The sequence below is a fragment of the Botrytis byssoidea genome (genome assembly GCF_014898295.1).
Source record: "Botrytis byssoidea strain MUCL 94 chromosome Unknown BBYS_007, whole genome shotgun sequence".
Classification (NCBI taxonomy): domain Eukaryota; kingdom Fungi; phylum Ascomycota; class Leotiomycetes; order Helotiales; family Sclerotiniaceae; genus Botrytis; species Botrytis byssoidea.
The window spans coordinates 1,076,139-1,099,367 of NW_024065848.1; the positions used below are offsets into that span (position 1 = coordinate 1,076,139).

At 42.3% G+C, this 23,229-nt stretch overlaps 8 protein-coding genes across 8 annotated transcripts; 2 read left to right on the plus strand and 6 right to left on the minus strand.

Annotated features, from left to right (window-relative positions):
- Positions 1–652: 652 nt before the first annotated feature.
- On the minus strand, positions 653–4,212 carry EAE97_004380 (uncharacterized protein; the record flags this gene model as incomplete). The annotated part of the gene is made up of 11 exons (XM_038874892.1): positions 653–699; positions 858–902; positions 988–1,812; positions 1,862–1,898; positions 1,953–2,209; positions 2,265–2,489; positions 2,548–2,638; positions 2,915–3,073; positions 3,128–3,349; positions 3,409–4,012; positions 4,145–4,212. 11 exons carry the CDS (start codon positions 4,210–4,212, stop codon positions 653–655), a joined length of 2,580 nt encoding a protein of 859 aa, XP_038734336.1.
- A 1,765-nt stretch (positions 4,213–5,977) lies between these two features.
- On the minus strand, positions 5,978–8,261 carry EAE97_004381 (uncharacterized protein). Its single transcript, XM_038874893.1, has 3 exons — positions 7,941–8,261; positions 7,681–7,885; positions 5,978–7,626 (listed from the first exon to the last, which is right to left on the minus strand). Exons 2-3 carry the CDS (start codon positions 7,803–7,805, stop codon positions 6,267–6,269), a joined length of 1,485 nt encoding a protein of 494 aa, XP_038734337.1. The 5' UTR covers positions 7,806–7,885; positions 7,941–8,261; the 3' UTR covers positions 5,978–6,266.
- Positions 8,262–9,370: 1,109 nt separating this feature from the next.
- Positions 9,371–10,331, minus strand: EAE97_004382 (uncharacterized protein; the record flags this gene model as incomplete). Its single annotated transcript, XM_038874894.1, has 2 exons — positions 9,371–10,116; positions 10,190–10,331. The coding sequence occupies 2 exons, from the start codon at positions 10,329–10,331 to the stop codon at positions 9,560–9,562; spliced, it is 699 nt and encodes a 232-aa protein (XP_038734338.1). The 3' UTR covers positions 9,371–9,559.
- A 1,068-nt stretch (positions 10,332–11,399) lies between these two features.
- EAE97_004383 (uncharacterized protein) lies at positions 11,400–12,633 on the minus strand (the record flags this gene model as incomplete). The annotated part of the gene is made up of 4 exons (XM_038874895.1): positions 11,400–11,675; positions 11,742–12,004; positions 12,068–12,512; positions 12,571–12,633. The coding sequence occupies 4 exons, from the start codon at positions 12,631–12,633 to the stop codon at positions 11,400–11,402; spliced, it is 1,047 nt and encodes a 348-aa protein (XP_038734339.1).
- Positions 12,634–15,251: 2,618 nt separating this feature from the next.
- Positions 15,252–15,800, plus strand: EAE97_004384 (uncharacterized protein; the record flags this gene model as incomplete). Its single annotated transcript, XM_038874896.1, has 2 exons — positions 15,252–15,571; positions 15,674–15,800. The coding sequence occupies 2 exons, from the start codon at positions 15,252–15,254 to the stop codon at positions 15,798–15,800; spliced, it is 447 nt and encodes a 148-aa protein (XP_038734340.1).
- A 1,374-nt stretch (positions 15,801–17,174) lies between these two features.
- Positions 17,175–18,622, plus strand: EAE97_004385 (uncharacterized protein; the record flags this gene model as incomplete). Its single annotated transcript, XM_038874897.1, has 2 exons — positions 17,175–17,819; positions 17,873–18,622. The coding sequence occupies 2 exons, from the start codon at positions 17,175–17,177 to the stop codon at positions 18,620–18,622; spliced, it is 1,395 nt and encodes a 464-aa protein (XP_038734341.1).
- A 1,295-nt stretch (positions 18,623–19,917) lies between these two features.
- On the minus strand, positions 19,918–20,699 carry EAE97_004386 (uncharacterized protein; the record flags this gene model as incomplete). The annotated part of the gene is made up of 2 exons (XM_038874898.1): positions 19,918–20,481; positions 20,547–20,699. The coding sequence occupies 2 exons, from the start codon at positions 20,697–20,699 to the stop codon at positions 19,918–19,920; spliced, it is 717 nt and encodes a 238-aa protein (XP_038734342.1).
- An 837-nt stretch (positions 20,700–21,536) lies between these two features.
- Positions 21,537–22,337, minus strand: EAE97_004387 (uncharacterized protein; the record flags this gene model as incomplete). The annotated part of the gene is made up of 1 exon (XM_038874899.1): positions 21,537–22,337. One exon carries the CDS (start codon positions 22,335–22,337, stop codon positions 21,537–21,539), a length of 801 nt encoding a protein of 266 aa, XP_038734343.1.
- Positions 22,338–23,229: the final 892 nt, after the last annotated feature.

The following is a 23,229-nucleotide window of genomic DNA, read 5'->3' on the forward strand; positions in this document are numbered from 1 at the left end:
TATCTCATTCAACTTTTAAAAATTACAATAAACCAAATTAAGTTAAGTGAAATAGAGATTTCCCTTATCTCATCTCATCTCAATCAATGAAAACCCAAACAATCACCGAGTAATAACTAGAACTTATATTATAGTAAACCAAAACTCTCATCTCGATATCCACACCAATTATTCAAACGATCCCAATTATAAAATTTAAGAGAAGTACCGGTATCAGATGGAAAAAGGAAGAGTTCTCTTCTCGTTGGATCAAACAACAACAACAACAACAACAACAATACGGAGTATTCATTTGTATTTTCTTCACCTCCACTATTTCAAAATTCGCAAATTTGTTGCGTGTTTTGATATTCTTGTGTTCTTGTATTCGATTCCTTATCGTTATGGTTAAATGCATATGGGATGGATGTAATTACAAAGTCCCTATCTGGGTATACGATTTATCTCATCTCATCTCATTCAAATCATTCAAGTCATCTCACTTCACAAATCAATGAATGATCCCCCGCACAAAAACAAAATCGAAATCGAAACGCCCATCTATTATTTCCAAATTCGTAATTCGTATCGTACATGAAGCCCGTGGGTCTGTTTATGTTTATATTTATACATGGGAATTGGGTATTGGGTATTGAGTATTGAGTATTGGATGTTAGTCACGACCGCAGTAGAGTTCTGCGGGGATAATTTTACCCGGTTCTGGAGGGGAGAGTTAGTATATATGGATGGGTGAATGGGTGGATGGGTGGGTGGGTAGATGAATCTGAGGGGGTGTAGGTGAATGAGAGAATAGGAATCGAAATATTGGAGAAGGGAAGGAGGAGAAAGGAGAAAAGAGAAAAGAGAAAGATACTAACCATCCGCCGAAAAACCAGCATGTCTAAATCTTTCACCCATTCCCACTATTACGCGCAAACGAATTAGTTAAAAATTCCGCACCATCGCGAAACCACAAGAGAGAAAAAAGTAGAAGGGAAAAAAACTCACAATCCCCCCATTGAATCCCCTCCCTCCCAAAATCTTCAAGTTCACTCGTACTAGCGCAACAAGCCCTAATACTGCCATACATCTGCGGAATGAATCCTTCTCTCCTATACGTAAAAGCCCACCAACAGATGACCGTCTGGCCAATCATCAGCACCGTGCTCAGAAAGATCGGATATGCTGCATACGTGACGAAATAGACCGAGTGTTCGACGCCGTATGCGGGATCCGTGTAGATGGATTCGACGGTGGAGATGGATTCGCCGAGGAGCCAGTGCATGGCGGATGCGAAGATCATGAGCGGCGTGAGGATTTTGGAGGGGAGTTGCAGGAAGTAGGATTGGAAGAAGGGGGTTCCAGAGACGATGGTCGCGCGGGGCTTTTTGCGCTCGGTTTCAAAGGTGCCCCATTCGTGTTCCATGGATATGAGCGTGATGTTGTAGATGAGGAGGAGATAGAGGAGACTGAATAGAAATTGGGCGCCGTTGGAGATGGCAAAGGCGATTAGTTCGCTGCTGATTCTGTCGGATGGGAGAGACGCTAATGTGGCGCTGGAAGAGAAACCTCCCCAGGTACCGAAGTTTCGTTTTAGGGTTTGGGAGAGTGAGATTTGGCACTCGCTGTAGGATTCCCGATCGTAAGCGGGATTGCGACAGTAGTGGTTGTAGTCGGATGTCGTGCTGACCATGAGAGTAATGAGCATGATGGAGACGCCAACCATGGCGAAGGAACAAAACATTAGGATTATCATCTGGGTTATGGCGGTAGAGCCAAGATTGGAGAGAAGTGAGCGTTTGTATTTGATTGCTATGGTTGGATGTGGCAAATCTAGATGTATTAGACACAAAATCACGGAGACTAGATTATTAGAGCTCACCAGCAGCTTTATCAGTATCATTAAACTTCTTGCATTTCTGTAGAAAGACGAGTTTAGTAGAATGTAAAGGGTAATGGTAAGATCACATTACCTGACAGTGACCTATATCATCACCAGTAGTCGAAGGAACCGGATCTTTACAATGTTTATGACATTGATGTGATACCTTTTGTCGATAACCATCTCCAGAATTAAGTAAACATTCATTATGAATTTTTAAATCCGGATTTATGACAGATGCGACTATCACATCTCCATATGTTAAACAATGATTCTTAACCCTATGTCTTGCTCGATAATTCAAACCGATCATATATATGGCTTTGATTAGAAGACAGCCAAAAAGTGCTGATATCTGTCAGAACATGGAGACCATAAATTTAGGACAAAAGCGAGTACGTACTGAAACAAGCTTGCATTCGAACATTCAGCCGACACTTCTTTGGTTGTTCATCTTCCAATACGCAATAAACACTTGATCGCAAGGCACAATCCCCTTTTTTATATTGGCCCACATAAACATACGAGCCGGTGTAATTGACCTCTGTTAGAGCTTCATCAACAGTAGCTGTTCCTTTATATTCTGTACAATTCTGATTGTAGGTGACAGAAACGGATTTGAAAGAAGCTACAAGTCACTTGTGAGCGTTGTGCGTGAGTCTACAAGCAGAATTGAGAGTACTTACTCGAATTTCCTAGAACATCAATATTGTATTGGCCACTTAATTGAGACATGTTATTCGGTAATACGTATAACCCGGATCGAAAAGCAGTCCACTATTTACAAGCTTTGTTAGTCTGGAAAATGGAAAATCCGGGGAAGCTTAGTTGTAGATCTAGGTCTGGATGTGCAACACTTAAATCAATAAACTGGATATGGACCTTCAATATACGAAACGAATCTCGAGACCAAGTCAATCATGCCTGATTTGAACATTTCATTTGGCTTTCATAATAAAAGGCTTCTTTCTTGTAGGATCACAGTCCAGTCTGTTGAAATCCTAGGTTTCTATTTTGTAGTGCTAGAAAGGTCCAAAAAGAACTGTTACTTACGCATGCAGAATCATACGAATCTGAATTGTAAGCCGGGCCGTAATAGTGCGATTGATAGGGAGTCAGGGAGAAAGTTTCATTGTATGAATGCGTGACATTCGTTGGCATCTCCACATAAAACGAAGGGCCAATGACCGAATTCGCGAGAAAATGAACTGGCTGTAGAACAATCAACAAAAGTACCCCTTTATCAAGAGCTCGCTTGAAACATACAATTGACGTGCAAATAAGTAATAGCCATGATCCCCAAGCCTTTAACTTTCCCGATTTTTTAACATTGATATTCCAGGGTGAGTTTGTACCGCATTTTGCATCACCCTTTTTCGAGAGAATGAATGGGATCTCCTCAACTAGCGGGGCAGTTACTAACTGCTGATAGGTATTCGAACAACCCAGAATCATCGTCGCCGCAATATTAATAAAAAGATGAACAGCCTACATAAATATCCCATTAGCAAGCTTGCCAAGCCATTGTATATAACAATCCTACTCACAATATTTCTACTCTCCATACTCTCACAGCTTTCCCCATCTTTTCCACCCACACTCGTACTCTGTTTATTCAACCGAGAATTAAACGCGGGTAAGTACGCAACCATTATGATGAACATGATAATAGCGCAAAGAAACGTAAACCCTGCCATTGATCTTAGACTTCGATCGACTAACATTTGTTTTTTCCACCACCCATCTTTCCCCTGCGCAAAATGCCCATCAAATGAAGATTGAGGACGTGGTTTTGTAAAAGCGGTCGATTTGCTCCATATTCTCTTCATATTTGAAGTCATGCCAGAACCATTTCGTAGACGTGCTTCACTTGGAGATGGATCATCGATAAGACTATCTCGACCTACATCTTTCAGAGCTTGGTAGTCGTGTGCGGAGGGAAAAGATGGGCTGTAACTAGAGGCATAACTCCCTCTACCATCCAGTAAACGTCGAGTTGAGATTCCATCGTCGAAGGGTGAGAAAGGAGTTGTAGGTTCGAGGACTGGTTCTGGTAGGTCTGGTCTCTCAGATAGATCTGCGGATGGAGATATATATTCTGTACTGTTCTGCGAAGAATGATATCTGGGTGGTGAATTATTAACATCAGGGCTGTTAAACCGCCAACTCAAGTGTTAGCAAACAAATCTCCAATATAATGTTCATCCGATCACAGTTTGCTCTCCTCAGTCAATGCGCCGAAAGCTAAAACCAAAGAAAAATTTAAGCTTCTCTTATCCATACTCTAGCATAGTTATACCCCTATGATCCTGATCCCAATCATCAAACAATCTCGAAAACCTCGCCGCCATTTCGAGAGACGCGTGGTTCTAGAGCTGCCAATTCGCGTTCAAACATCAATCACAATTCTAGATCCTTATCAGCAATACCAGAATCGCAACGTAACTCTACGATAGCGATAAGGCTGAAGGCTGAGAGAGGTATACTCCATGATGAAACAGGCTTCTTAATTTTGCAGGCTAAAAAAAGCTTCCTGGTCGAAAAGAAAGTACATGGTAGCTGAGCAAGAAAACAATCGAATCCTTCCATCTTTCTCTCTCTCTCTCTCTCTCTCTCTCAATTTTGTCCACACGAATTCCACTCTTGCCAGTAACAAATTGAGGGCCAGCGACCTTTTCTGAGCTATTGTTGGAAATTTGCATCTGTAGATACCACGCCAAGGGCCCAAAACACGTTATAGCGAGGGTGCTGCGCGGCGTAGCTCCACACTGAAACTAGGATCCCCGTCAGAAATTCCCGATGATTGGATCGTCATGTTCTTTCAATTGATTCAATTGGGAAATTGATTCACAGTCAGGCATATCGCAGCTGTAGATTGTGTAACGTGGTTTATCAGTGAGCAGATCATATCAGTAAATAAGTCACTTATTTTACATACAAAATTCGTTTATATATAACTATATACTTTCTTTATTTATTAATATAATTTTCTGAAAATTTAATACAAAATATTTGAATATAAAATAATTTTAAAAATCTAATTAGTTTTAAGAAATTAGAATTTATAAAATTTTTATTATAAAAATAGTTTTTTTGTAATGAAAATCGTAACAATTTCCTTTCTTTTTTAGAAAATAATGAAATTATTTTATAAAAATTAGATTATTAGAAAATCTATATTTTAATTATTTTTTAAAATCTTTTATTCAAAAAAATAATAATTGGTTATTAAAATATCAATATTTTAAAAAGCTTGATTTAAATGATTTTCGAAATGATCTGTTCACTGATAAACCACGTTATCTAAAAGAAACAATATGATAGCTCTCTTTTGAAATGCAAAGTACAGTATTCGCACTCGATTACTATTTATTGGTATAGTATTATCGTTCTTAATTTTCTCTTTAGCTATAGCCATTTTCGAGATACTCTCTTCTTGAAGGCACCAAGCAGGTCGGACACAACTCACCTACAGTGCAGTGTGCAGTCTTCAATTGACGGCTCGATACAAATTCCATAAGCTGGAGATTTCAAAGCTCAAGTGTGCTGCACTTCTACGTACCGGTAGCTTGTAGTTGCGGGCTATATCAAGGAACATCCCCTACGGAGTATATATCACCTTGCAGATTCTTTAAGCTTATCTACCAATCCCACCCCTTTGTCATTCATCCCCCTGTTGAAAACCCAGCAACCCTACGTAAAATCATTCTTGATAAATCAATGAGTTACGGTTTGAATGGAGATCGTTGTAGGCAGACGAGTACACAGGTCCAAGGGTCCTTCCGGTAGTCCACAGAGTAGTGTACTGTTATCGTCATGGGGGTTTGAGTTTGAGAGGATTCGAGAATAGGAATTTGTGTTGTGTTTGTTTTGATGCGGTTGAATATCAAGATTTCGAGCCTGTATCGCTGCCAAGATGCGGTGGAAATTTTGGTGGTTGGGGTGGCTTAGGGGCTTTATCGCTTGGCTTCAAGTTGGGGTTATACTTCGTAAGGGCTCAATATGACACTCATACACCTTCAGATACCCTACCACGAGTATATACTTCAAAACGAGATTTATCTCCACATGGTAAACTTTCCTTGCTAGATGACGAAGAAAAGATTGTTGAAATCTACATTTCAAGTGAAATCTATAACATAACACCGGTATTTTACAAACGCAAAGAAAAATACAGAGGGCTACGAACATGCACCCTGAAATCCTTCCACCCATATTCAGATCAATACACGTACCTCAATTGAGATGAATATGTTCAGTGACAGGTATCACGCACCTGAAAAAAGTATCTCCGGCCTATTGGCTTACTGGTCGATCGACCAATCATCCATGTGATATGAAAGATTGACCTACTCTGTAACCCACACAGAAAACATGACCTATTGCTATTGCATTTCTTGCCTTCTTAATCATGAAAGTACGGAATCTGCAATCTCGGACTTTGGCCTCTTGCGGCAGCCAGCTCTCCCTCTACGATATCAATCGCACACTGTGTATCCCATAATCCCTCTCTTCCAGGCGCCTGTGCCAAGATCTCGATTGCTCTTCTTTTGTGTTGAATATCAGCACTGCGAACTGCTGTATACACCAGTGGAACAATTAATCCAGTATCGACCATGAACCTGGGCATGGATTGCGATCTCCAATAAGCTTTATCTTCTAGAACCAGCGCCTCGGATAAATCGATCATTTCTTCGAACTTGGACCTGGGCGTATGCGATTCTGCGGCGTTCATGGAGAATAAGAGATGGTGGGCTTTGAGTAATGATACGCCGCGAATCCGCATTGGTCTTGTCGAGCCAACGGCTGTGTTTTCTTGATTGCTTGAAGTCCTTTCAATAAATGCGTTTAGACGATTTGACCAATTTTCTAGGGCCACGTAATGGCTTCGTACCATGGGGCCAAATTCACTCGTGACTATTTCTTCTGTAACGTAGTTCCAATTTGTGTGACGCGCATGCAGTATATCTGCACCAAGCGTTCGCAATGAATAGCGCGCTTCTTCCAATGACTGGAAAGGGGTAAATTGTGAAGTTGAGCAACCGGCTCGTTTCATCGCTGCCCAGAATGCTCCTCTGTCTACTCCAGCTTTAGGATTGATGAATGCGGCAATTTGACCTCCTAGTACTAGCAATAGTGGGGAATAGTCCCGTGCGCATTGCGCTGCAGTTGAGGAGGGAGCATTTGTGGCATGTATATCGTCGAGAATCTTAAGTCCTGACTTAAGATGAACCAGTGCTGCGGCTTGATCGCCAACGAGACAATCGAAACAGATGAACAGAATACACGAAATTAATGTCATGTCTAGTGAGTGGGGCTCGCGGACTATTGATTGACGCAAAATTTGAATGGCTTTTGTGTACTGGCGAAAAGCAAAAGCCTGTGCCGGTGTTGGCTTTTCTGCTATGGTTGGAGGTTGCTGGTAGGTTTCGGTGTAATTTCTGTGGATGGCACCCAGTGCGAGAATACCGTGACGGATTGACGGCTCGATTGTAGCAGCTTGAAAAATCCTCCTTTCCCAAAACTCAGTAGAGAAGTCTCCAGCAAACTCGGCTACTGTGTACTTACGAAAGAAATCCAGCATAGTCGCCTCTAAAGGATCCTCGAATGTATTAGACTGCACATCCGAAGGTATAGAAGGTTCCTTCTTTGCCGTGTTTCTTTTTTTTAAGTCTGTAATGATCTCATATCCATCACACCGCCGTCCAGTGGAAGTACACCTCTTACAAAATGGCTTTTCCTCTCCACATTTGACTCGACGAATTCTGTTATGCATGTGAGTGAAATTCTCAAGGAAGTTCCATAATGAGTTCACCTACTTGCAAGTCCTGCAGCCGGTTCGAACAGGTGTTCCGCATATTCTATATCGATGTGGTGATTTTGCTTTAGCCTCCTGTGACGACTTTGCCGTTCCAGGCCCTGTTGATGAGGAGTAGTCGGACATAGATGCTTGATCGGGGTGAATTGTTATAGATAATGAGCTTATCTGTGCTTGGCAAAAAGAGGGGATCTATGAGTGAAGGTCTGATGTTTTCAGTATAGAACCTTATGATTCTCAAGGATATAGGGCGAGTATAACCTGTGGTAGGTATGAACAATTGTGCAGCAATCGAACTCCTGAAGCTATCGTATATCTATTGTCATTCGTGTAAATTCGTCACTTTGAATACCTGGATAGGCTTCCAAGGTTGTGCAGGTAATGCTGACCACCATATAATACTAGGGCTTCTTCGCCCCCCATGCTATGTGTAGTCAAAGTAAATCGTCAATCTTGCCATCAAGTTGTCAGAATAAAGCTACACAGGCGCAATTAAGCATATATAATGCTACTCTGATCAACATACCTGGTATTCACGCTTCGCATCCACTCACCTGATGGAAAGTTTAATTGCGGCCATGGCTTACCGTTTTTACTGATGTAAGACGGCTCAATTATTCATTCTTCAACGTGATCCGATATCTTGGTAACCTATTGTCAAACATCACCCGTTTTTGAAGACTCGTGAGTGGTGGATCTCATATGGCGCATGCATCCTGTCATGATGCCAATTTCTCTTTTGCCTTTGTACCCCGAACAGCCCAATCATAGAAGGGCAATCGATTCTAGTAACCACCGAGAACAATCCTATTCTGTCGCTACGTCGCAGCCCTATAGAAAATGCGGAAGGTCTCCGCCGGCAGTCTTATCCTTCTTCGTGAGATTTCCACCAGCGAATCAAGTTAGTTTTCGCTTTGGATGTGACCTGCCCTGTGATTCGGAGCCTCTCTTTGGCCGATAACATGGTACATTCGATGGATGCCTCTATAATATTACGACGTGAATTGGGTGCCAATCTCACTATTCTAACTTTCCAATATATCAATCTCATCTGCATATTTCCAAATTCCAATCAAGTGCCGACACTTGTTGATCTCATGCTAAATGATTGTAGGCCTAGAACAGTAAAATGGAGCGCTCTCGGCACGCCGCTCCCCGCTCCTGCCCTTGACACCGGTCGAAGATCCTAAATGCGAGGTAAATCTTACATTGATGAAGCTTGTTACTGATGCTCGATTGAAATCGCATCCTTCACTTGCAGTAAGATACCGGAATTGGCAATTCATATTTGAGTATTCAACTTGGCCCAATGGGTCAGGACAAGGTACATAGGTATGGTTATGGAAGACAATAGAATTTTACTCGACACAAGCCTTTTCGGGACGATTTTCACTCTCGGGTTGAATTTCACCGTGATGGAGGTTGTTGGTTGAAGGTTTACGATGCCGCGGCTAGCGATAGGTCAAAATCATCCGCATACCCATGGAGGAGTTCATTTCCTGAGACATGTAGTGGAACATAAGCTGCTTTTATTATCTCCTTATGAATAGAACATGTATGTGAGAAACGCTTAGATGAGCCTTAGAAGATGCTCAGATCGAGTACTGGGGAAACTCGAGAGGCGAACCCAGCCAGCCTTCCGTTTCGTGTGAATAGATATTATTTTCTTATTATTCTTTTGCGCGGCCGCACTACTCAAAAACATTCTACACAGTCTTTTATTTTGCAAGAAGTCATCCTACGCCAAAGGCTACGCAGTCCCACCAAAATGAAGTATATTCTGAAGTTATGCAATTTAGTATTTATGAGATAAGCTACGCAGTGGTCACACAACCTCTTTCCTATTTGATCATCTTCGTTACACCGGATTGCCCCCTCAATTATTTTTGAAGCATTCTATCATGGTATCCCACACTTTCCAACGCGTCATCGCCATATCGATTGTGGTAAGCGATATCAATTTCCTCTTCGAAAGCTCCTCCCCGACTGGGTTCATACCCTTTGGTCTTACTGTTTTTACCATTCACATCTTTCAGCATGGCCGCATTCTTATCATCCTCAGGCAAGACATAAACACCTCTCTCTGTAGTCTTCCTGTGTGTCCAAATGTCCAAGGCCAGTGCCGCCAGCGTGGACAAGGTTCCAACCAAAGTAAATGTCCATAGCGCCTTATATTCCCTACAGACGCTGATTGCTACACCACTTCTCCAAGTCTGTAGATCACAACTCTTCTTCAACGTATTACTGAGATTCCAACTCAACAATGCAAAGCCCAACATCCAAAAGATTGACACCGTACCATTGAGTAAACAATTGAATTTTGGCGACAAGTATGTAAAATTGTAGAGGATGATCGTAAGAACTAGGACAGCGATCGTCGCAAGCGATATCGAGAAGAGTACAATAAAAGTCCATGGAATTGGAATTCGCTCAGCTCCTAGACGCTTGTCAGCACACATTCTTCTCTCACGTTGATTCTCAAGGCGATGCATATATACATATGTACGTACGCAAATAATACATGAAGTATGCCATAATACCTCCCACAATCGTCGCCGAAATCAACTGTGCAAAACGTAATCCATGGAATGCGATGCGGGGATAGTGGGATGGTGCGACTTTCGCACCTCTTCGACGAGCGTTGGTGTTCATACTGAACGATAGGTTTTTTCGAAAACTCAAACAAACGTATGAAAGCTCAAGAGACTTGGAAGAATAAAAGAGAGTTTGTAGACAGAATAGTAAGAAGGAAAAGAGAAAGAAAAACAGTTTTCGCCCCCAAGAATAAATCCAGCGCATGCGAAACTTTACGCATAGCCGCTCCCACGAAACATAGTGCTTACCATTCACTCACTAGGAAATTACAAAGGCTCGAATCAGCCTCCAACGAATCTAAAAAGCTCACACTCAGCCCCAAGGTACTGTCGTGGCACAGGATCCCACTCCCAAGCTTTCGAATAATGATGTCCGTTACCTACTATCCAATGCATACCGTCTGCTTCCATCACATCTTGTCGATGTAACTCCGTATATGTATCCTTGGAGACCCTTTTTTAAAGGATTCACACTGGAGTAGCAACGCGTATATAGTGAATTAGGACCATAAGATACCTAATTCTACTAAAGCTTCTGTAGGTAGGTAGGTAGGTAGCTGGAGGTAATTGTAACACGCTCCATGGTGCTATAATCTCCGATTAATTCTTCTCCTATGAGTGAATGGTCGATATTAAGGTTTGAACTAGTGCTTCCGGGGCTTGCTTTTTAGCGCTTGGTGGCTAGAAATTAAGCTTGGTGCTAGCAAAAGTTACCGACTCATAAGAATTTGGACGACACACCCTTTGCTTCCTCTTACCCCACGAACTATACAACTAAGCAGTTCACATATCATAGGTAATTATCACTAAATCTCATGATCCTCATGTTGGGCAAAGTATGGTGTTTGGCATTTCTTTGGTGTTTTACCCAAAAGGCACCGAAGGTAAGGTTAAGGTATTGTGAAAATCTAAACAGTGTACAGTTCAATTGAAAATCACACCCGGGAGTCCAAAAGATCAAGAGCTACCCCGGATTCAACCAACCGCCCAAGTTATAAATAGAACTCAAGCTCACTAGTATTCGAGACAATTGCGAGCAACCTCGAGCTCACTAGGAACTAGTATCTGTCTGGCCAGTCATTGGCTAAGTGGCGATCAAGATAGTGAAACAGACGCCTTCTTGTTATCATCCTCGTTTCCTTTTTTTAGCAGCAGGTTCGGAATCCTCTAAATCAGTCTTCGCTTTTACTTTCCCTTCAATAGGCTTCAATTTCTTCGCAGCCGGCTTCGGTTTCTTTACAAGAGGCTTTCCTTTACCTTTCCTTTTAGCGGGTTTCGATTTCTTTATGACAGGCTGAGCTCTTGATGATAATTCTTTTGCATATCGCTCCTTGAGTAGTTCTTGGAACCTCCTGAATGTAACGATTTCATCGGTTTCGCGATCAACCACGAGCATGAAATCCTGAAAAATTAGTATTAGCCACTTGCTTGAGCAAGCCCTAGGTTCAATGGAACAGGAAAAACGGACCTGTGTCTTTAGTAACTCACGCTTTTGTTTGGCCAATTTCTCTTTCTCTGATTTTTCGAGGTCAATAGACTCTTCCTGCTCTTTCTTGGTTTTTTCCTCTCGTTTTCTTTGCTCTTCATTAGCTGCTTCTACAATTTGCTTTTTCCAATCTTGTTGAGAATTTCTTTGTTTGTCAATAGCCTTCTGGAGCCGACAATGAGTCCACTTTCCGTTGCGATCCAAAATATAGGTGACGATTGTTGCATTGGGCCAGCCATGGTTACCTGCAGACTGTGAGTAGACAAATTCTGGGGATCGGGCTCATATATTGGTATTATATAACATACCTCCTTTCAATTTCCATAATAAATCGTTCAATAGTTGAGCTTGACTCACAACCACAACCTCCAACACTTTTTGAGCCGCCTGCACAGACAAATCTTTCCCTGTCAACCATTTCATAACAAAATCAGCATCCTTGGACTTCGACCTAGGATCTGCTACCTCACTGACCCAAGGACCACTGATATCATTTTCCTGGTTTTCCTCTCGTAAGTTCCAGGGTGCTGAGCGATTCCGACCGGCAAGAGCAGGCATGATTTGGATTCTGGTGCCCCTGTTTGTCGCCTCGAGGAGACCTTTGCGAGCAGTTTCTAAGCAACGTTTCATAGGCGAGGAGAAAATGTGAGTGATGTAACCTGCGTGCTTTCGCATACTCTCGTAGAGCTCGTCACATTGGCGTTCTCCTTTAGGAGATAAGCCAAAGTCGAGTCCACCTTCCAAGTGGTTCGACTATTAAGAGTTAGCCAATACGACCTTTGACAGGAGAGGGTGTAGAGATAGTACGTACCGAAGCATGACGGATTAAATGAACAATAGTGGATGGTGGCCTATTTGAAGGTGATTCAACCATTATGAGGTTACAAAAGGCGATGCGAAGTCTCCAGAGTTCGAAATGCGGACATGAAATTCCCAAAGAGCTCAAGCTTTCTGAGCGAGCTGGCAGCTCATATACTTGTAAGAGTCGCTCCAGAGCCTAGAGAATGTGTAGATAATTTACATTGTCTTTTTCCTTCACTTTCTGCACCCTCTGGAAGAATATGCAGCTACTTGGGAATCTTCGAGTGGCATGTTAGAATATGCAAGACCTTACACGACACGCCGAAGTTCGAGGGTTAGTTGATTGAGACAATGCATGCTTGTAGGATGGAAGTAAAAATTGCTGAAAGTACTCATATCGGCATTATGAGGAATTTCCTCACATTTTTTGGTTCATTGTGTTTCTAGATTATCTTCCACTGACGGGCTTAACATTTTCTTCCTCGCTACGAGACAGACAGATGAATGACTGAATGAATGAATTCGGCTCAGAGGAATTGAGCTAATGTATTTATCGCATTTTGAATTTTGTTAATCATTTCCATCTATGTTAATTTTGGCTCAGAAACAGGGAGCAGCAATATAATACTTTACACAAAGACGTAGCTACGCAAAATCTCTGGGTGCATAACTACCCATGGACTAGAAGTCCATCCCGATAACACTGTACAATATCAACCTACAACTAGGTACAGAAACGCTGCGAGAAGAGATTCACTTGTGAAAATTTGACGATTCTTAAGATGGCATTCTAAACTTCTTTGTTATTAATAAATCACTTCTTGCTCGGAGTGTGTAATGCTATCGACTTGAGTTCCATGGCCGAGTTCAGAATTATACTAGGCTCATAGACACAAGAATTGAACAAATCGTCGCAAATTCTGACGATGATGTGACGGGAATGATCGATGACTCTATAATAGAACTATACATTACTTTTTTCAGTAATTAGAGACCGAATATCCAATAGTTCACATTGGTAGACTAATAAATGTAGCCCGCCAAAGTTTGATAGCGGTTCAACACTAAAATGTATCCAATATTTCACGCGAGTTCAATTCTTCAAGAGAAATAGGACACCTGAACAGAGATAATGCTCCAGAAGAAATCAAGCTGGAATATCCCAGAATCTCGGACTGCAATCTGGCGAATCGAAAATGGTTGAACGTGATCGAATACCAACAATACCGATAACAAAATCAACACCATTTTTCTTCGTGGCAGGGTTCATGATCAAGAGGATATGAATGCCCTTTAGTAGAGATTTCTATGAAGCAACCTTCGTCGAGGTTGTTATTTGCCACGACAGCGGGGGATTCTCCATCGCCTGGATGACCTTCTTTCCTGCCACAAAGTTTGATTCCAATTCCAAACCCTGAGAACCAAAGAATATTTGAATTCCTGGCAAGCTGATTGCGAGAATTGTTGATACCCCCACAGCATATTTGATCGCTTCTCTCGAGATCAGATTTCCAGCTTAGTCCAATTGCTTAAGATAGACACGGAGAAAAAGACATGACACTAATCCCTCCAATCCGATAGTACTTTGATTCTGCTCTCAGCAAAAAACCATTACATTAACCAATGTCAGGAGAAAAAGATATCAAAAACGAGCATTGAAGCTCATCGTGAACCCCCTCCCCAAAAGGATACTCAGTCCTTCCTAAGATCAAGGGACTCTTCTATCAACGGACCCAACACTAGAGTTCTGGGATTCCACAGATACGCAAGGATGCCTTCCATGAATATCTCCAACTCAAAACCCAAATCAAGGAAGTTTTCATCCAACGGCTTCGATTCAAGGCCCTCTTCCGAGCCTGTTCAATCAATGAATCCATATGTGATACTACAAGTACTTGATAGCTCAACGATACTGGTAAGAATGATCGCATCAATAAGCAACTAGTTCCAATAGTATACTAGCGGCCCGAATTCTAAATAATCTGACGCCCACAACATGAAAATGGTACTGTTTCCTGACCATTCCGGACCGACAGTGGCTTCTTCGGCTATATTTTGTGGTGATGATTCGGGGAGTACTAGGTAACCTATCCCTAGGTATTGATTGAAACCCGATTGATAAACCTCGGGATTGTTCGGGGAAGTACAGGTGTTCTTCATTTCATGACGGTGTCATACTGCGCCCGTTGTGTTTGACCTCTTCTTCCTCAATATAAGTATCTATCCATATCACGACTTGGATACATGGACTAGATATCGTTGTAATATTGCAACCCTGGGCATCGAAGGCGCAATCTTAGCCTTGCTAAGACCAACTATGAATTTGGATGACGACTGTGGAAAACACTAAAAAGCCGTGGAATGGCACAGCAATAGATTGATACCTACAATAGTTGGCATTTGTTGTTGTTGTCGATAATAACTTTCCCATGAAAAGAAATCAAGATTATCAATCACTGGAACATAGCATACCCATGTACCCGAGAAGAAATCATGTGTCAGCAGCTGAAACTGCCAGCATTGGATGGTGTGAAGAAGCCAATAACCACAATTTATAATGTGACGTCATATCAATTTCAAGGGTCTAGAACATACAAGAACATGCAAGGTCTCAGAAGTCAATCTCAATTGAACATTTGAAAACATAACAAACATACTCAGACGAAACAAATTATTATCGTCGTAATAACAATGTCGTCCACAACCGGCTCATACAGCTCCAGCAAAATCCACGAGCGCGCACCCTCTCGTACCGCTCTCACAATCCCAACTATCGCTCCTCCGAATGGAAAGTATTCTCATAGCAACAAAATTCCATCAAACAGATCTACAGTCTATCTTTGTGGTTTGATGGGGGAGCTACCTGGCGATGGACGGATAATTTCTGGGGGAGTAGCGGCGCAAACTACGCAGATTATGAGGAATCTGAAAGCTATTTTGGCAGCTAGCGGAAGCGGATTGGATAAGGTGGTACAGAGACGTGTATTTTTGGTGGATATGGGAGATTCGAAGTGAGTTCCAGTTATAAAGACTTGATGATTATGGTCGTATGAGGAGCAGTTGGAGAATTGAAGAGGATGGCCAAGGAGCTTCTGCTGACTTGCATAATTTAGAACAGTAGAGAGAATCTGGGGTGAATGGGTCAAAGAACCATTTCCAGTAAGCACTTGTGTGCAGATTGTGAGATTGGCGAAGGAAGACGCAAAAGTGGAGATTGAAGTTGTCGCGGAAACAAATTGAAATAAAAGACTAAATTAAAAAAATTCTGTCGTCACCAGACATGCTCAGATTGGTGATTTAGAATGCCTGACTGATGTTTGCTTTCTCCGATCCATATCCTTTGTCACGAAACTTCCAACAGAAGCTGCTACTAAGCTTCCTTCTGTTGGTAAAGTAAGACCTCCACATGTCAATATCTCGACTCGAATGAGACAACGAAAAGATTTCGCAGAACATCGAAGATCAGATTGATTTAGACCTCGCACTTATGGGGCCGCTATATCTGATATCTGATCCGCGACGGCGGTGTGATCATGGCAAGTGAATGATTTTATCCACTGGGGCTCTAAACCAAAACATTTAAAGGGAGACCAATGACCTTTTCAGTCCCAGATTATCAATAGTCCGGGATGTAGACAGATAACGAGAAGTCCTTCTTTCTAAGTCTAATGGAAACAAGCAGATCGCTCAAAGTGATGAGCGAACTCCAATGTTTGGTTAATTTCGGCACTAAAAGTCTTCATCCAGTCTGCTTGTCTAAGTGAAGAGACAATCTGTTCATACCGATATCTTCCAGCAATCTCCAACTTCAATCTCTTCCTCTATGATCCTCCATATTCGTATACATCTTCCTAACCAAGAATAGCTAATATTGCGGATGCGTTGGTTCAAGAATGGGTTTCAGGACATGCTATAGTTGGTAGTAGCATGGCTAGATGTTAAATATATACCCGATACGATATGAAACATTCTTTGCTATTCCAACGTGATCCCACTGCACGGAAGTTACATTGTTTTGATCGATCAAAATTGAAGCCTGATGGAGTTGGTGTCGGGCAGCGGGCAGCAATCAGATGGAACCGTAACTTTTCTGCATCATCGCGGCAAAGAGGCTATTAATAAATTTTCAAAATAGGAGCGAAGAAGTGCCGCATACGAATATCGTCATCTTCGAGATAAAAAAGTAAGCATGGAGCCCTACCTGATGTAAGACACGTGCTATTTCTGTTCCTACAATTTTCTTCATCAATCATTAATACCATCTTAGATGACTCTCCAACAATAGGAATGTTGATGATTATTTGCATCCTATTTCTTATGAGACTTGCTGTATTTTGAAGTTGATGTGATAGGAATGCATCCACGTGGTAGGCTAATGTTCCGTTGGGTTAGTTGTGAGATACGAGGAGCACACCTGAAGCTTGAAGCGAGCTCTTGAAGCCCCCAAGAGTGTACATCATAGCTTCCTGCGTAGTATTGATGAGGTCTTCAAGCGTAGGTGCAAGAAACTATATGTTCCCTTATAGTCTCGTAGAAAGATGAGCTTGACAAAGTCTTCTCCGAGTGTGATATCTTCCGGTTTTTCTATTCTCGTTTCTCTTACCAACTTTCGCGATGTCGCAATCATCAGTCCATCTTTCTATCCTTAAAGATTTCATTCAAACTCGTCTCCCATATGTTCGGCTGGTAACACCCTCTTCTCCAGAATATGCAGCTGCGCGCTCAACATTCTGTCTATCCAATGCTACCATTCCACTTGCCATTGTGAAACCAGCAACGATCGCGGATGTATCCTCATTGATATCTTTTACCACAGACCATCAGATCCCAATTACAGTACGTTGTGGCGGCTATTCTTATTTTGGTTCCGAATTTTCTTACTCCGCTCTAGCAATCGATCTTCGCTGTCTTGCATCAATCCGTGTTTCGCCCACCCGTCATTGCGCAGTCATTGGAGGAGGTGTTCTTCAAGGAGATCTTGCTCGTGAACTGAGCAGAGAAGGCTTGATGACGCCGGTAGTAGCTATTCCATCCATGGGCTACGCGGGATGGGCGATGTATGGTGGTTATGGTCCATTTAATGCTGCTTATGGGATAGGTGTAGACCAGATTATTGGTGTGAAAGTTGTTGATTCTGACGGAGAGATCAGAGACTCTGGTGTTGAAGGGGAAGATGGGTTATTGAGAGCTGTTAGAGGTGGGGGTGGCGCATTGGGGATTATTGTTGAGCTAAGAATCAAAGTTTACCCATTGCAAAAGGTCTTTTCATCCTTTTCGGTTGAAACTGAGAAATAAAACTGACAGTTTGATAGATCCTTGCCGGGAAGATCGTCTTCAAATCAGAAGACATATCAAAGACAGTAGAAATCTTCAACAGCAGATTCAGAGAGCTATCCACGCGAGGCCTACCTCTACAACTGACAGTCCAACAAACAATCTTTCCGAGCTCCCAAGGACAGGTATTCGTGGTTCAATTCATGTGGGCTTCTGAAGACATTGAAACTGGACGTCAATTGCTGGCTCGTATCGAATCACTTGCACCTGTCAGCCAAAATGAAGTCGTTTACACTACAATTTCTCAATGGATGGATTCCAATACTGGAGTCCCTACTAGTGGATATGGTAAGCCTCTTACAATAAATGTACGGAGTATAACACCAGAGATTGCGATAGTTTTAGCTAGGAATTCAAAGCGATTGCCGGGGGACTGCTTGGGCTTTTCCATGCAGGAACTCCGTGGAATATCGACAGAGACAGATCTCACAGCTGTTTTTGGGGCAAGAGAGCCGCATTTCATGCTTGAGATATTGCCAATAGTATCCGATATGAAGAACCTCGAAGATGCAAATAGATGGGGGGAAAACTTCCTAGGAGAAGTTAAAAGAACAAGCCCCGAAAACATTTTGGAGGGAACATATATTTCTTTAACTCGACAAAGCGAGCTGTCTCTGTCTAAGATTTATGGTCCGAATTATGGTAATTTGCTTGAGTTGAAGTGGATGTACGATCCCAATGATGTCTTCAACTTAGCTATCCCAAAGCTGATCGATAAAGCTTTGTAGACCATTTCTTTTGTAATTTATCGAGAATCCGTAACGTTATAAACAAAAGATAGAATAATAAATAGCAATAGGTAGCGATGGAATGGATTCTTTCTTCTTCAGCTCTTGGGATCGCAATTTTAAAAGATGTGCACCTAGTATTTCTGATAATCTTGCCATTAAATTCTATTCCACACAGCGACCATTTTAGCTGCTTAGCTAACGCGTTCGATAGAAAGTAGAACTTCTACATTGAGATTCCATTATTCTTATGAAAAGCCACTCTACACTTGGGCTCCAGATTATCAGAATAGCAGACTTCACCACCTAAATTTGTGGTTTTAGGCCCTAGATTCAGTTCTTCTGTCTTTGGTATCAAGCGAACTATCTAAGCTCCATGCGAATACTACCCTTACAATACAACGACAGCTATTCTCATTCCAAAGCACTTCTATCAAACATCCCCTTGCACCACATTCCCCAACTCAAACCGTTCATCAGTCTCTTATCAGATTTCTTGATACAGGCCAAGTAGAAATATACAACCCGAAATTCCTATTAATGCAGCAATTGGTCCCAGCATCAATTTTTGTAATTCCATAGTGGCATTACGAACGTCTGAGTATGCTTTCGAGACATCGTTTTCTTGTCGGGAAATGAAAATTCTGGTTGGTCCTAAAATATCAAAAGATGGGGTTGGAAGATTGAAGATTATGAGATGTGAAGTATGCGTTGAGGATTACAGTAAACTCAGAAATAGTCGCCACGAGTAAGAGAATCTTGGCTGGAGAAGACAAAAATTGAGAGGCTGAATTGTGGTTCTCTTTTTTCTTCGAGATAGGTAAATTGAGGGATCTTTCATGCCACTTATCTCACAAAATTCGGCCAACAATTGACTGGAGACTAATTGCAACAGTTGGTTACTTATCGTCCAGATTCATGACGCATAACGCCCAAATTGGCAATGGTATATATACCGCGACAGGCATTTATAGTCTAAATATATGTCTCTTTCGTGGCCCAAAGAACACTAGCAATATACATGTATATACGTGATATAACTCGGGAAGTCCTTATCCACAGGAAGCATTTTGCTTCTCTTGCAAGTACTTTTTCCCTGTCAACCTCTGAATGCCAGCCAGTTGGCGACTCCCCTAATTGGACTTACCTCAGCACTTGAGTTGTTGTCCCGATCATCTTCATCCTCATCCCATAAAACCTGAATAGGAAGTACTTCCTTCCTAGCACAAGGCCGTGGCTAGTATCTGCAGCCTGTATTTTATACTTCAATAGAACGCCATTTCTCTCATTGACATTCAGCGATTTCCCTCTCCAACCAACCCCACTAATCCCTCCATAACCTTCGGCCTTCTTTCCCTCCGAGCCTCCAAATCTTTTTCAACTAATCTCAAAGGCACACTCGAACTTGACGAATCGTTCCTCCTCCTTTTTAAGCTGTTTCCTTCTTCACTTCCATCGTTGTCCTCGTCATTCCATGCACTCCTCTTCCCCGCATCACTATCCCAATCCGCCAACCCTTTACTCCACATACTAGGTTCTAAGCCTTTGTTCAAATGCGCCGTGATTCCCGATCTTTTCGGATCAATAGGTTTGAATGGGCCATAGAGAGGGTTGGTGAGCGGATGAGAAATATATTGGTCATGGGTGTAGCGAGTAATGTTTAGAGAAAGAGAGAAGACCTTTTCATTTGGTTTTTGCGGAGACGTACTTCCATCAGAAGGAACCGTGGGAGAGGCTTGCGGATCCGGTTCGACAACCAATCGATATCGCACAGGGCTTGCATTGATAACTTCCTGTGCAGCTGTCGCGGAGCTGAAGATGGATATGAATGCGTTCTGGACAGGAGATATTGGGTGATGCTTTTTATTCGGGTCAGAATATGTTACATTTACTCTACAAACGAATTGGAAACGAAAATACAAACCTTCAAACTCCTAAACATAGTAACCTCTCCAAACCTCTCCAAAACCCTCAGCACTTCTCTTCTCTCCGCAAATGTTCTGGCAGAGGGGAATATTTTCACATGAACTGTGCGGTTGGAGACATTAGAACTTGCGGCGCGTAAAGACGCTGCCATTTTTAGAGATGTAGTGTTGTATAGAGCTCCGCTTGAGCTTCTTATTGTCGAATTCGCATTGGTGTTGTATTTCCTAGTAGTCGGAGGACGAGAATGCTAAATGAAGTGCAAGGCCATGAAATTTTGGCAAGGCTGAATTGATTGGGTTGGAGAAATTTTACGGTAACCGAGAGTAGACAGAGACGTATTGAGTGAGTGATTGAGGCCAAGCTAGAAGATGTGGATTGAATATGTAATTGATCTACTACACAAAGTACCCGATAATGAAATTTCCATAATTACTTAGGTACCTAGACATGAAACATGATGATCTTGAAAGTTCGTATGAAAATGTGGTAATGGTATGACACAATGTTTGCAGTTGTCTCTCGACATGATCATTCCCAAGGAAATGCGGGGAAGGGTCTCTCTCACTTGCTGCACATGGGTAAGATATGTTTTATGAAAATTTTCCATTCATTGACTTGTGCTAATTGCACCAAAGTAGTAATGTAAGAATCTGAAATTATTTGTGCGGGTAGATACATAGTCTACTCCGCGATATACACCATTTAAACAGTGTTCCCGCTGTCTCCAAAATCCCGGGGTATATGTTTAAGCGACCCAGGCCAGCAAGGTGATTAAGAAAAGATGTCTGGTCCATCCACCTAATTCCTAGACCCATTCCGAATTCCATTCCTTTCCTTGGAATAAGTGGTCGTGTGGCTTAGCCATGTATTCATCCCATCCTACCCTATCCCTCAAACGCCAATCCTAAAACCTAGAAGTTGAACCTCAACGAAATTGACTGTAACCCTCAAACACATCCAAAATATCCCAGGGTATAAAACGCCACTACTAAGCTAGTCTCCCAGTCTGTCCCTTTCTTATCCTCATTCTTGGTGCCTTAGCGACCTTCATTCTATTCCCTCCTACACTTTCCATGCTCGTCCTGCACCTCAAGCCTTGCTTCCTAATTCCACTAGGGGCACTTGCTCTTCTAAGTGACAAAGAACATTCTTCCTTGTCCCAGCTGTCTTCTTCCATGTATGCCTCGTCAACGTCATTAATGACAGTATTTAACCATCTTCTCCTCGCCTTCTCAATCTCAATGGCATTCCAATCATTCTGTGTACTATGATCGACTACCAGAGCCGAGATGGGTGAAGACACAAGGCTGGTTTTGGATGGTGACTTGCGCAAATTGCACTGAGAATTATTGCTAAGCATATCTTCGACTAATGTGCTGATATCGCGAACGTGAGTGGTGGAGCATTGTAGTTGTACATTAAGTTGACGTTGTAGCCTCCGACAGGCTAATACCCCTGCCCGGTAAGGGGAAGTAGGCGTAGTTGGTACAGATCGTGTGGAGTTGGATGGAGAAGACATTTCCGAATCTGCTGATAAGGAAGGCGTTGGAGATGCGCATTGGCGAGCATGTATATCTCTTGCATCTTCGTAGGAAAGAGATTGTTTTCGAAACTGATTGATGATATCATCAAGCGGCGACGAGGGATTGTAGTCCTCGAAGAAGGGATATGAGCTGGTGGCAGGTGATGATGATGCAGGAAAAGAGTCGTCCCTTGGCGATGGTTGCACATCATCATCGCATTGATCAAAATTGACCGGAGCCGCGCCGAAAGTAAAATTCTCGAACATGGTGAAGATGCGAGGAGTGAAGATCAATGCTATGAAAGATTGGTCTCAGAAGGGAAGATTGTCGTGTTTATGTGTTCATCAATGGACGTGGAGTATGTGAGCTTCAAGGGGACCGAATCGTAATTACCAAGAAGTTAACGGGCCCAAGAACTAATTTCGAGAATGAGTCGTGATGTAATTTCGATGTGGATGAACTAATGTTTGATGGTGATATCTCGAAGAGGCTTGACTCGAGCAAGCTTGTGTTGGATGTTGGTTTGTTGAAGGATTTGAGTAACCAAAGATAAACAAACCAAGAGAGTAGTTGATAACTTAAATCGTGAATATTAATCAACAAGAGGGAAGGGGAGTATTTTAGACGTTCTAAGACGAAGCTTCTATATGCCGTTTAAGCATTAGGAGAATCGGCCGGTCCTTTTAAAGGGAGACCTTGAAAGCTAGAAGGCTTCGATCTCCCGGCCAGAAACCCTTAGTCGGGCGAATAAATGGTACATCACTCAGCCTTAGCCTGATTAGTTGTACTAGACCTCTCGATGGGCTTACCCTAGGAAGTTTGGATCTGGGTGTTGAAGTCAGGGATTAAATTGAAGGGGACGATGGGCTGCAGACCGGGAGACTAAAATGTGGCAAAACGAATTTTGAGAGGATATGATTGGTGAGTGAGTATGGCGTCTCCGTGCACCCCCTTTGGTAGTATCCATAATGACCCAAGGAGAATCCTAGTGTGTATTTCCATTCCCAGCAAACTGGAATTTTGTTTGTTTTTCTAGTCTAGGATTCTGGTGATTGTGAAATGTTTACGGATAATTGTATCTAATTGGCTCTTGTGTCCATTTGTCAAATATGCTGTGCTCGATCCTCTTATCACCTGTCATACTCGCCTTGACTATTT